This window comes from Salvelinus alpinus, chromosome 5, assembly GCF_045679555.1.
Source record: "Salvelinus alpinus chromosome 5, SLU_Salpinus.1, whole genome shotgun sequence".
In the NCBI taxonomy this organism is placed as follows: Eukaryota; Metazoa; Chordata; class Actinopteri; order Salmoniformes; family Salmonidae; genus Salvelinus; species Salvelinus alpinus.
In genome coordinates, this window is record NC_092090.1 from 66,587,061 (window position 1) to 66,600,605 (window position 13,545).

Sequence of the window (13,545 nt, forward strand, 5' to 3'; positions counted from 1 at the left end):
TCAAACACTCACACCTGAATGGGCTACAGGATAGGCTACATAATTGAATGTGGCACCTGAATAGGCTACAGCATGTGCTAAATTGGATGTATTGCTACATTGTTGTTGAAATAATTCTCTCCTCCCTGTCAATTTCCTGCCTTAAATTGTATTCTTCCCCCATACAGTCTTTTTCTTCCTATGATGAGATTTTTTCTTCTTCTGGCAGTTCATGAATGTAAGAAATGAAAGTCCTGTAATGAAAGTCCTGTAATCAGGAACATCATGTCAATAGATGGAACTGCACTCTGAAATCAGTTTAATCCGTATTACAAACCAAACTCACTCCTGTTTTATATATATTCGATTATAGTTGTATCTCTATGAATAAGATATATTAATATTATATAAAAATGTTAAAAGTTGCTCTGAGAGATCAAATAATAATATTTAAGGACATCTTGTGTTTAATTATAATATTCATCATTATGATAATTTGCTTATCGTTAGACAAGAAGAGAAGCCACACCTTCCTCGTGGCCAATCGCCAGCAATGACGCGAAGAATATTAAGAATTACTTGTTCGAAGTAGGTGGAAGTTATCGATGTGACTTCTGTAGCCTTCATCTCTAAAGTTGTCATAACGAAGGCCAGAGAAGATTTTGTTCGACGTTATGATTAGTTGCCGACAACTTTAACGAACAAGCCCTATAGGAAATAATTACATTGACATAGCTAACTAACTAAGAGGTAGAGAAGGACATTTACAACGACGATGATAGCCTCTCATCTTCTGGCTTACTACTTCACGGAGCTCCACCATGACAAAGTTCAACAAGTAAGTGCCTAGAAAACATAGCTACATGTCTTTGCTCTTTTTATGTTATAAAGGGACATATTTTACAAGTGATATTGGCCGTTGACCGGTTAGCTAGCACTCGAAAGAAGAGGCTAGGTTACTTGAAGTACGCCACACGTGTCGTGTGATGACTCGGATCATATTGGCATTGCGTCAGTGGAGCGTCTAGCTAGTTTCCATTGTGTCGAATTTCCTCTAATGAGTGGTAGTTAATAGGTTTTATTTTCCGTCAAATGCCCCACAATGTCTATCCAAACGAACTAAATTAAAGTTGAAGACACTGACGAGATATGCCCAAGTATTATTCACTTTTACTGACTTGTTTAATATGAAATAATTGCGCATCTTCTTGTTTCCGCATTTCAATGCAATGCCAGAGCGAGAGCCGTCGGCCCGGTCTATGGATGGGCAGGGATTCCAAGAAATGGCAGCACTGACCTAGCAATGTTTTGAGAAATAGACGGTTGGCATGTCAGTTTAGCTTGGCTGAACCTGAAACGTAAGACTGTCTACATCACTGACCTAAACAGGACTATCCACATAATTAGACAGGATGCATGCACACTTATCGTTACATCAGTAGTAGGATAAATGGTTGTGGAAATGAGCCTATCATGAAGTGCTTCTACGTAAGTCCAGCGTGGTCTCATAGACTAGACGTAACATGGTAAACGTAAATCCATTAGTATATGTTACATTTGGTATGGTTAAATAAGGCAGATGGTTACTTATTAAGTAGGTTGGTTGGGTGCGAGTAAGAAACTCATCACGGACAACTTTTGCATTTGAGCTAATTAACAACTTTTCAACTACCTACTTTTTAGATACTTTGCAACTACTTAGCATGTTAGCTAACCCTAACCGTAACCATTTTAGTGAACCCTTCTTCTAGCCCTAACCTTAACCCTTTTAGCTAGTCCTAACCCTTTAACCTAACAACTCAACTTAACCCTAAACCCTAGCTAGCTAACGTTAGTCAGTTAGCTAGAATTCCAAACATATATGGTCTCCAAATTCATAACATTTTGTAAGTTTTGTTAATTTGTAACATATATATGAATTGTAATTAATAACATATCATACAAAATGGGTGATGGCAATCCACAAATTAATTCATACCATATGAAACGTAACATATACTAATTGCTGGATCGAATCCCTGAACTGACAAGCTAAAAATCTATTGATTTGTCCCTGAGCAAGGCAGTTAACCCACTGTTCCCCGGGCGCCGACGACGTGGATGTCTATTATGGCAGCCCTCCGCACTTCTCTAATTCAGAGGGGTTGTGTTAAATGCGGGAGACACATTTCAGATGAAGGCATTCAGTTGTACAACTGACTAGGTATCCCCCTTTGCCTAAAAGTAATGTTTTGGATTTACGTACAGAATATTACAAAATGCTTTGAGACCAGGTTGGTAACTTATCTTCTGTTCACCCTTCTCCATCTCACTCACCTTAGGTTTAGGTTCACTACCCCAAACACACACACTCTCCCTCTCAGCTGTGCTGCATATGTGGCAAGGGCAGCATCTATGAGAGCTTTGTGTTGCTTGTAGCAGGACAGGGCTATTTTGTGTGAAAGCTAATATTATGGGTTGCATACACGTATTTAGCAGATGTTGTTGCGGGTGTAGCAAAATGCTTATGTTCCTAGCTCCAACAGTGCAGTAATATCTAACAATACATTTTAAAAGTAAAGAGGGGAATTCAAAAATATAGGAATATTAGGATGAGCAATGTTGTAGTCCGGGGTATAAATAGAGTTGAAGTCAGAAGTTTACATACACCTTAGCCAAATACATTTAAACTCAGTTTTTCACAATTCCTGATGTTTAATCCTAGTAAAAATAACCTGTTTTAGGTCAGTTAGGATCACCACTTTTATTTTAAGAATGTCAAATGTCAGAATAATAGAGTGATTTCTTTCTTTCATCACATTCCCAGTGGGTCAGAAGTTTACATGCACTCAAATAGTATTTGGTAGCACTGCCTTTTAAATTGTTTAACTTGGGTCAAACGTTTCAGGTAACCTTCCCACAATAAGTTGGGTACATTTTGGCCCGTTCCTCCTGACAGAGCTTGTGTAACTGAGTCAGGTTTGTAGGCCTCCTTGCTCGCACACACTTTTTCAGTTCTGCCCACAAATGTTCTATGGGATTGAGGTCAGGGCTTTGTGATTGCCACTCCAATACCTTGACTTTGTTGTCCTTCAGCCATTTTGCCACAACTTTGGAAGTATGCTTGGGGGTCAGTGTCCATTTGGAAGACCCATTTGCGACCAATCTTTAACTTCCTGACTGATGTCTTGAGATGATGCTTCAATATATCCACATAATTTTCCCTCTTCATGATGCCATCTATTTTGTGAAGTGCACCAGTCCCTCCTGCAGCAAAGTGGGGTGAACAGGCAGTGGCTCGGGAGGTTGTTGTCCTTGATGATCTTTTTGGCCTTCCTGTGACATCGGGTGGTGTAGGTGAGCCTTACGGTTGTGGGCGGCGCAGTTGCCGTACCAGGCGGTGATACAGCCCGACAGGATGCTCTCGATTGTGCATCTGTAAAAGTTTGAGTGTTTTTGGCGACAAGCCAAATTTCTTCAGCCTCATGAGTTTTAAGAGACGCTGTTGCGCCTTCTTCACCACGCTGTCTGTGTGGGTGGACCATTTCAGTATTCTGTGATGTGTACACCGAGGAACTTAAAACTTTCCACCTTCTCCACTACTGTCCCGTCGATGTGGATAGGGGTGCTCCCTCTGCTGTTTCCTGAAGTCCACGATCATCTCCTTTTGTTTTGTTGACATTGAATGTGGGGTTATTTTCCTGACACACTCCGAGGGCCCTCACCTCCTCCCTGTAGGCCGTCTCGTCATTGTTGGTAATCAAGCCTACCACTGTAATGTCGTCTGCAAACTTGATGATTGAGTTGGAGGTTTGCATGGCCACGCAGTCATGGGTGAACAAGGAGTACAGGAGAGGGCTGAGAACACACCCTTGTGGGGCCCCAGTGTTGAGGATCAGCGGGGTGGAGAAGTTGTTTCCTACCCTCAAAGTCCAGGACCCAGTTGCACAGGGCGGGGTCGAGACCCAGGGTCCGGAGCTTAATGACGAGTTTGGAAAGTACTATGGTGTTAAATGCTGAGCTGTAATCGATTAACAGCATTCTTACATAGGTATTCCTCTTTTACAGATGGGTTAGGGCGGTGTGCAGTGTGGTTGCAATTCTGTCGTCTGTGGACCTATTGGGGCGGTAAGCAAATTGGAGTGGGGTCTAGGGTGTCGGGTAGGGTGCAGGTGATATGATCCTTGACTAGTCTCCCAAAGCACGTCATGATGACGGAAGTGAGTGCTACGGGGCGGTAGTCGTTTAGCTCAGTTATCTTAGCTTTTTGGGAACAGGAACAATGGTGGCCCTCTTGAAGTATATGGGAATAGCAGACTGGGATAGGGATTGATTGAATATGTCCTCCGTAAAGGCACCTTTTACGGACATATTCACAAGATCCTTTGCTGTTATTCTGGGATTGATTTGCACTTTTTGCACCAAAGTACATTAATCTCTAAGAGACAGAATGCGTCTCCTTCCTGAGCGGTATGACGGCTGTGTGGTCCCATGGTGTTTATACTTGCGTACTATTGTTTGTACAGATGAACGTGGTACCTTCAGGCGTTTGGAAATTGCTCCCAAGGATGAACCAGACTTGTGGAGGTCTACAATTATTTTTCTTAGGTCTTGGCTGATTTCTTTACATTTTCCCATGATGTCAAGCAAAGAGGCCCTGAGTTTGAAGGTAGGCCTTCAAATATATCCACAGGTACACCTCCAATTGACTCAAATTAAGTCAATTAGCCTATCAGAAGCTTCTAAAGCCATGACATCATTTTCTGGAATTTTCCAAGCTTTTTAAAGGCACAGTGAATTATAAGTGAAATAATCTGTCTGTAAACAATTGTTGGAAAAATGACTTGTCATGCACAAAGTAGATGTCTTAACCGACTTGCCAAAACTATAGTTTGTTAACAAGAAATTTGTGGAGTGGTTGATAAATGAGTTTTAATGACTCCAACCTAAGTGCATGTAAACTTTTGACTTCAACTATGTGTGTGTATGTGATGTATAGACATGCACAGAATGTGGATAGAATATATAGTATATCTGAAGAATAAGTGGATAGGATCGTATATTTACAGCAATAGCTTAATAAATGGCCTTGACTAGAATACAGTATACTATTAGATTGTCTGTAGATTTTCATGTCTGTCTGTAATTGAGTATCGACTTGGCCGGGATGTACTTGAAAAATAGATTTCAAATCTCAATTAGCCCTTCCTGGTTAAATAAAGGTTAAGAAGAAATGTATAAAACGGTATGTAAATGTTATTAAAGTGACCAGTGTTCCATGTCAATGTACAATAGCCAGCTAGTGACAGTGACTACGTTCAGGGCTGGGTACTGGGTGGAGGCTGGCTAGTGATGGATATTTTAGTCTGATGGCCTTGAGATCCCAGCATTAATGCACCTGTACTGACCTCACTGTTGAATATTCTTCACCACACTGTCTGTGTGGGTTGACCATTTCAGATTGTCAGTGATGTGTACGCAGAGGAACTTGAAGCTTTTCACCTTCTCCACTGTGGCCCCATCAATGTGGATGGGGTGTGCTCTCTCTGCTGTCTCCTGAAGTCCATGATCAGCTCCTTCGTTTTGTTAACGTTGAGAGAGAGGTTATTTCCCTGCCACCACTCTGCCAGGGCTCTCATCTCCTCCCTGTAGGCTGTCTCGTTGTTGGTATTGCACCAGTCCAGACAAACTCACCAGCTGTGAGTTTGCAAGTCAAAGTCTGTAAGGTGTGGCCACAGACTGTACTACTAGCATCACACTTAAAATATTTTACATTAGGTAAATAAATGTCACATACTTATCCTTTTTGATCTGCCTGCTCTGTCAATGGCTGTTACATTTGGGCTTTTCACCCTTCTGATCCTTTCTCTCTAAGCTAGTCTGCTTTACCCTACTTATGCCCTGACAAAATTGATTCCTGTCCATAGCAGCGGGAAGTAGGGGTGCTGAAGGTGCTGCAGCGCCCACTGATAAATTGAAATAATTTTGCCCAAATTCTACAATTACTCCTGTCTGAACACTGTCTGAATTTGGGCAGCACCCACACCAAATAGCAAACAACTTGTGTTGTAGTCATAAGAATATAATCCATAGAAGGATTTTGGAACCTCACCTTGGAAATTTGACTGGTAAACTCATGGGTTTGCTCAAAATAGCTGCCAGTACTGAATTTTATTTATGTTTGTGGTGTCTGTGAATAGCAACATTTTAGCCCCTACAGGATTTGCTGATCACATTTTGTCTTTGCAAAATCAACAATTCCCTGCATATTATGCGAGTGCTTGCAAATTTGACAGTCACTGCATTATTTCTGCATAAAACAGTAAAATCATTTCACAATATCTCATGATACTGACTCATCACCGCAGTACAAAAAGAGGACTTGCAATTTCAACCACTCAGTGCACATTTTCCCCATTTTATATGGTTCAATTAAGCCACACATCAACAAAATGTTTCCCTCGTCAACGCATTTCCGCTACCAATTGCACAAAATTCATGCATATTGCCATGCAAAATGTGAGGATTGGTGCAGCAAATCAAAACTTTTGCCCACCAATATCACAAAAAATCCTGGAGGGACTAAAGTGCCTTTCACAAATGTAAAAATACCGTTTTGGGAAATGTGTTTGCAAAGCAAATGCCTACTGCTGAAAAGAGAAATCTAATCTCAGTCAATAGAAGCAACTATTTTTTTCTTCTCGCAACAGATGAACAGCACTGTTTTAGTAGCTCAGGCCTGTCTTGGAGACGATCACCGGTATGGTGAGAAGCTTAGGCTATGCATCTTCATCGGTTTAGTCAGTGCCACTGGAAAGTTGATTTAGTAGCTTATTATTTATATACACAGTACCAGTCAAAAGTTTGGACACCTACTCATTCAAGGGTTTTACTATTTTATACATTGTAGAATAATAGTAAAGACATCAAAACTATGAAATAGCACATGGAATCATGTAGTAACCAAAAATGTGTTAAACAAATCAAAATATATTTTAGATTCTTCGAAGTAGCCACGCTTTGCCTTGAAAGCTTTGCACACTCTTGCATTCTCTCAACCAGCTTCACCTGGAATGCTTTTCCAACAGTCTTGAAGGAGTTCCCACATATGCTGAGCGCTTATTGGCTGCTTTTCCTTCACTCTGCGGTCCAACTCATCCCAAACCATCTCAATTGGGTTGAGGTCGGGTGATTGTGGAGGCCAGGTCATCTGATGCAGCACTCCATTACTCTCCTTCTTGGTCAAATAGCCTTTACACAGCCTGGAGGTGTGTTGTGTCATTGTCCTGTTGATAAGCAAATGAGCGCAAAACCCAATAAGCGGAAACCAGATGGGATGGCGTATCACTGCAGAATGCTGTTGTAGCCATGGTGGTTAAGTGTGCCTTGAATTCGAAATAAATCACTGACAGTGTCACCAGCAAAGCACCATCACACCTCCATGCTTCACAGTGGGAACCACACATGCGGAGATCATCCGTTCACCTACTCTGCATCTCACAAATCTCCAATTTGGACTCATCAGACCAAAGGATAGATTTCTAACGGTCTAATGTCCATTGCTCATGTTTCTTTGCCCAAGCAAGTCTTTTCTTATTAGTGTCCTTTGGTAGTTGTTTCTTTGCAGCAATTCCTGATTCACGCAGTCTCCTCTGAACAGTTGATGTTGAGATGTGTCTGTTACTTGAACTCTGAAGCATTTATTTGGGCTGCAATTTCTGAGGCTGGTAACTAATGAACTCATCCTCTGCAGAAGAGGTCTTCCTTTCCTGTGGCCGTCCTCATGAGAGCCAGTTTCATAGTGCTTGATGGTTTTTGCAATTGCACTTGAAATAACTTCCAATGGCCTTGAAATGTTACGGATTGACTGACCTTCATGTCTCAAAGTCATGATAGACTTTCGTTTCTCTTTGCTTATTTTAGCTGTTCTTGACATAATATAGACTTGGTCTTGTACCAAAGATGGCTATCTTCTTTATACCACCCCTACCTTGTCACAACACAACTGATTGGCTCAAACGTATTAAGAAGGAAAGAAATTCCACAAATGTAAAGTTTTAACAAGGAACACCTGTTTATTGAAATGCATTATAGGTGACTACCTCATGAAGCTGGTTGAGATAATGCCAAGAGTGTGCAAGCTGTAATCGAGGCAAAGGGTGGCTACTTTGAAGAATCTCAAATATAAAATATATTTTGATTTGTTTAACCCTTTTTTTGTTAAAATCCCGTTAACGGGACCGACTTGACAACAGCCAGTGAAAGTGCAGGGCGCCAAATTCAAACAACAGAAATCTCATAATTAAAATTCCTCTAACATACATGTATCTTATACCAATTTAAAGGTAATCTTGTTGTTAATCCCACAAGTGTCCGATTTCAAATAGGCTTAACAGCGAAAGCACCACAAACGATTGTTAGGTCACCGCAAAATCACAGAAAACACAGCTATTTTTCCAGCCAAAGACAGGAGTCACAAAAAGCAGAAAGAGATAAAATGAATCACTAACCTTTGATCTTCATCAGATGACACTCATAGGACTTCATGTTACACAGTACATGTATGTTTTGTTCGATTAAGTTTATATTTATATCCAAAAACCTCAGTTTACATTGGCGCCATGTTCAGAAATGCCTCCAAAATATCCGGAGAAATTGCAGAGAGCCACGTCAAATAACATAAATACTCATCATAAACTTTGATGAAAGATACATGTTTTACATATAATTAAGATACACTTGTTCTTAATGCAAGCGCTGTGTCAGATTTCAAAAAGCTTTACGGCAAAACACAATATTCAATAATCTGAAAACGGCGTTCAGCCACAAAAGCAAGCCATAGAGTTACCCGCCAAATTGTGCAGTCAACAAAACTCATAAAAAGCATTATAAATCTTCACTTACCTTTTGCTGATCTTTGTCGGAATGCACTCCCAGGACTCCCACTTCCACAATACATTTTTGTTTTGTTCGGTAATGTCCATCATTTATGTCCAAATAGCTATTTTTGTTTGGTAAAGCGTGTTTGGTAAACAAATCCAAACGCTCGTGCAGGTCCAGCCTAACGTCGGACAAACTTCAAAAAGTTATATTACAGGTCGAAGAAACTTGTCAAACTAAGTATAGAATCAATCTTTAGGATGTTATCATAAATATTCAATAACGTTCCAACCGGAGAATATCTTTGTGTCTATAGAAGTAATGGAACGCAAGTCCCTATCATGTGAAATGCGCGTGACCTGGCTGTCTGCCAGACCACTGACTCAAACAGCTCCCATCCGGCTCCACATCACAGTAGAAGCTTCATTCAAGGGTCTACAGACTGTTGACATCTAGTGGAAGCCGTAGGACGTGCAAACAGATCCATATCCTACTGTGTATTCAATAGGCGATGAGTTGAAAATCGACCAACCTCAGATTTCTCACTTCCTGGTTGGATTTTTCTCAGGTTTTTGCCTGCCATATGAGTTATGTTATACTCAGACATCATTCAAACAGTTTTAGAAACTTCTGAGTTTTCTATCCAATATGAATAATAATATGCATATATTAGCGACTGAGGAGCAGGCAGTTTACTATGGGCACCTCTGTGAACCTTTCATCCAAGCTACTCAATACTGCCCCTGCAGCCATAAGAAGTTCCCTACATGATCAGAAATAGTGTAGACATTGTTAATGTTGTAAATGACTATTGGAAATGGCTGATTTTCAATGGAATATCTACGTAGGTGCCTCAAGTCCTCAACTGGCAGCTTCATTAAATAGTACCCACAAAACACCAGTCTCAACCTCAACAGTGAAGAGGCAACTGGGATGCAGGCCTTCTAGGCAGAGTTGCAAAGAAAAAGCAATATCTCAGACTGGCCAATAAAAAGAAAAGATTGAGATGTGCAAAAGAACACACACTGGACAGAGGAACTCTGCCTAGAAGGCTAGCATTCCGGAGTCGCCTCTTCACGGTTGACATTGAGACTGGTGTTTTGCGGGTACTATTTAATGAAGTTGCCAGTTGATGACTTGTGAGGCGTCTGTTTCTCAAACTAGACACTAATGTACTTGTCCTCTTGCTCAGTTGTGCACCGGGGCCTCCCACTCCTCTTTCTGTTCTGTTTAGAGCCAGTTTGTGCTGTTCTGTGAATGGAGTAGTACACAGCGTTGCACGACATCTTCAGTTTCTTTCCAATTTCTCACATGGAATAGCCTTCATTTCTCAGAACAAGAATAGACTCAAGTTTCAGAAGAATGTTCTTTGTTTCTGGCCATTTTAACCTGCAATCGAACCCACAAATGCTCCAGATACTCAACTAGTCTAAAGAAGGCCAGTTTTATTGCTTCTTTAATCAGAACAACAGTTCAGCTGTGCTAACATAATTGCAAAATAGTTTTCTAATGATCAATTAGCCTTTTTAAAATAATGAACACAGGAGTGATGGTTGCTGATAATGGGCCTCTGTACGCCTATGTAGATATTCCATAAAAAATCTGCTGTTTCCAGCTACAGTAGTCATTTACAACATTAACAATGTCTACACTGAATTTCTGATCAATTTGATATTTTAATGGACAAAACATTTTGCTTTTCTATCAACAACAAGGACATTTCTAAGTGACCCTAATCTTTTGAACTGTAGTGTATATTAATGTGGAGTGGACACCATTTCAAATTAGTGGATTCAGCTATTTCAGCCACACCTGTTGCTGACAGGTGTATAAAATCAAGCACACAGCCACGCAATCTCCATATACAAACATTGACAGTAGAATGGCCTTACTGAAGAGCTCAGTGACTTTCAACGTGGCACCGTCATAGGATGCCACCATTCAATCAAGTAAGTTTGTCAAATTTCTACCCTGCTAGAGCTGCCCCGGTTAATGGTAAGTGCTGTTATTGTGAAAACAAAATGTCTACGAGCAACAACGGCTCAGCCGTGAAGTGGTAGGCCACAGGAGCGCACAGAACGGGACCGAAGAGTGCTGTAGCTTTGAAAATCTGTCTCTGTTGCAACATTCATTACTGAGTTCCAAACTGCCTCTGGAAGCAATGTCAGCACAATAACTGTTCGTTGGGAGCTTCATGAAATGGCTTTTCATGGCCGAGCAGTCGCACACAAGCCTAAGATCACCATGCGCAATGCCAAGCGTCGGCTCGAGTGGCGTAAAGCTCGCCGCCATTGGCCTCTGGAGCAGTGGAAACGTGTTCTTTGGAGTGATGAATCACTCTTCAGTTGAACGGACGAATCTCGGTTTGGCAGATGCCAGGAAAATGCAACCTGCCCGACTGCGTAGTGCCAACTGTAAAGTTTGGTGTAGGGGGAATAATGGTCTGGGGCTATTTTTATGGTTCTGGCTAGGCCCCTTAGTCCCAGTGAAGGGAAATCTTAACGCTACAGTATACAATAACATTCTCGACAATAATGTGCTTTCCTGTTTCAGCATGACAATGCCCCCGTGCACAAAGCGACGTCCATACAGAAATGGTTTGTCGAGATCTGTGTGGAAGAACTTGACTGGCCTGCACAGAGCCCTGACCTCAACCCCATCGAACACCTTTGGGATGAATTGGAACGCCTAACATCAGTGCCCAACCTCACTAATGTGCTTGTATTTGAATGGAAGCAAGACCCCGCAGTAATGTTCCAATATCTAGTGGATAGCCTTCCCAGAAGAGTAGAGGCTGTTATAGCAGAAAGGGGGGGACCAACTCTATAGTAATGCCCATGATTTTGGAATGAGATGTTCAACGAGCAGGTGTCCACTAGAGGTCGACTGATTATGATTTTTCAACGCCGATACCCATTATTGGAGGACCAAAAAAGCCGATGCTGATTAATCGGACGATTATTTTTATTTATTTTTAAAATGTATTTATTTATTTGTAATAATGACAATTACAACAATACTGAATGAACACTTATTTTAACTTAATATAATACATCAATAAAATCAATTTAGCCTCAAATAAATAATGAAAGATGTTCAATTTGGTTTAAATAATGCAAAAACAAAGTGTTGGAGGAGAAAGTAAAAGTGCAATATGTGCCATGTAAGAAAGCTAACGTTTCAGTTCCTTGCTCAGAACATGAGAACATATGAAAGCTGGTGGTTCCTTTTAACATGAGTCTTCTATATTCCCAGGTAAGAAGTTTTAGGTTGTAGTTATTATAGGAATTATAGGACTATTTCCCTCTATACAATTTGTATTTCATTAACCTTTGACTATTGGGTGTTCTTATAGGCACTTTAGTATTACCAGTTTAACAGTATAGCTTCCGTCCCTCTCCTCGCTCGAACCAGGAACACAACAACAGCCACCCTCGAAGCAGCATTACCAATGCAGAGCAAGGGAAACAACCATAGGCTCAGAGCGAGTGACGTTTGAAACGCTATTAGCGCGCGCCAACTAGCCAGCCATTTGACTTCGGTTACAACAGCCTCATCTCGGGAGTTGATAGGCTTGAAGTCATAAACTGCGCAATGCTTGACGCACACCGAAGAGCTGCTGGCAAAATGCACGAAAGTGCTGTTTGAATGAATGTTTACGCGCCTGCTTCTGCCTACCACCGCTCAGTCAGATACTTAGATACTTGTATGCTCAGTCAGATTATATGCAACGCAGGACACGCTAGATAATATCTAGTAATATCATCAACCATGTGTAGTTAACTAGTGATTATGATTGATTGTTTTTATAAGATAAGTTTAATGCTAGCTAGCATCTTACCTTGGCTTACTGCATTCGCGTAACAGGCAGTCTCCAACGAGAGAGAGGCAGGTCATTATTGCATTGGACTAGTTAACTGTAAGGTTGCAAGATTGGATCCCTCGAGCTGACAAGGTGAAAATCTGTCGTTCTGCCCCTGAACGAGGCAGTTAACCCACCGTTCCTAGGCCGTCATTGAAAATAAGAATGTGTTCTTAACTGACTTGCCTAGTTAAATAAAGATTAAATAAAGGTGTAAAAAAAATAATGCAAAATCGGTGTCCAAAAATACCGATTTCCGATTGTTATGAAAACTTGAAATCGGTCCTAATTAATCGTCCATTCCGATTAATCGGTCAACCTCTAGTGTCCACGTACTTTTGGTCTTGTATGTATGTATGTATTATCTCTAATATTGTGTTATCTCCTAATATTCTACAATTGGTCTTTTATTATCATTTTTATTTATCTGTTTGACAGTGTCAGAGTAGATTTCCGTCATTTGTGTAGTATTAAAAAATATACTGAGAATGTCTAATGTCATGTAGACCTTAATGACGTAAAATTTAAGGCCTTCCATTAACTCACAACATCTTCTTGTGGCTATGGTAGTGTCATAATGTCTCGACCATTCTTCCCTCGCTACTCCCCATTTTCCCTCTACCCCTCCCTTTCTGGTGAGGTTCTGCTTTCTAAGTCCATCTCCAGTTTCAGATTGAATGTTGTACGGTCAGTCTGTTCCAGGTTGCTGCTGGAACGTTGTGTTCTGTCTGTATCAGATATTTATTATCAGTCTTTTTGCTAGCCAGGACCTTCAGGCCAAGGTGACTTAAGGGGATGTGTCCCAAATGCCACCCTATTCCCTATGTCGTGCACTACTTTTGACT

At 40.9% G+C, this 13,545-nt stretch overlaps 1 protein-coding gene across 1 annotated transcript in view; it reads left to right on the forward strand.

Annotated features, from left to right (window-relative positions):
* Positions 1-481: 481 nt before the first annotated feature.
* LOC139576561 (hexokinase-2-like) overlaps positions 482-13,545 on the forward strand; it is a 64,079-nt gene continuing 51,015 nt past the window's right edge. Inside the window, exon 1 of the mRNA XM_071402787.1 lies at positions 482-817. Coding sequence (XP_071258888.1) covers positions 755-817 — 63 coding nt within the window. The 5' untranslated portion in view covers positions 482-754. The remainder of the gene's footprint in view (positions 818-13,545) is intronic.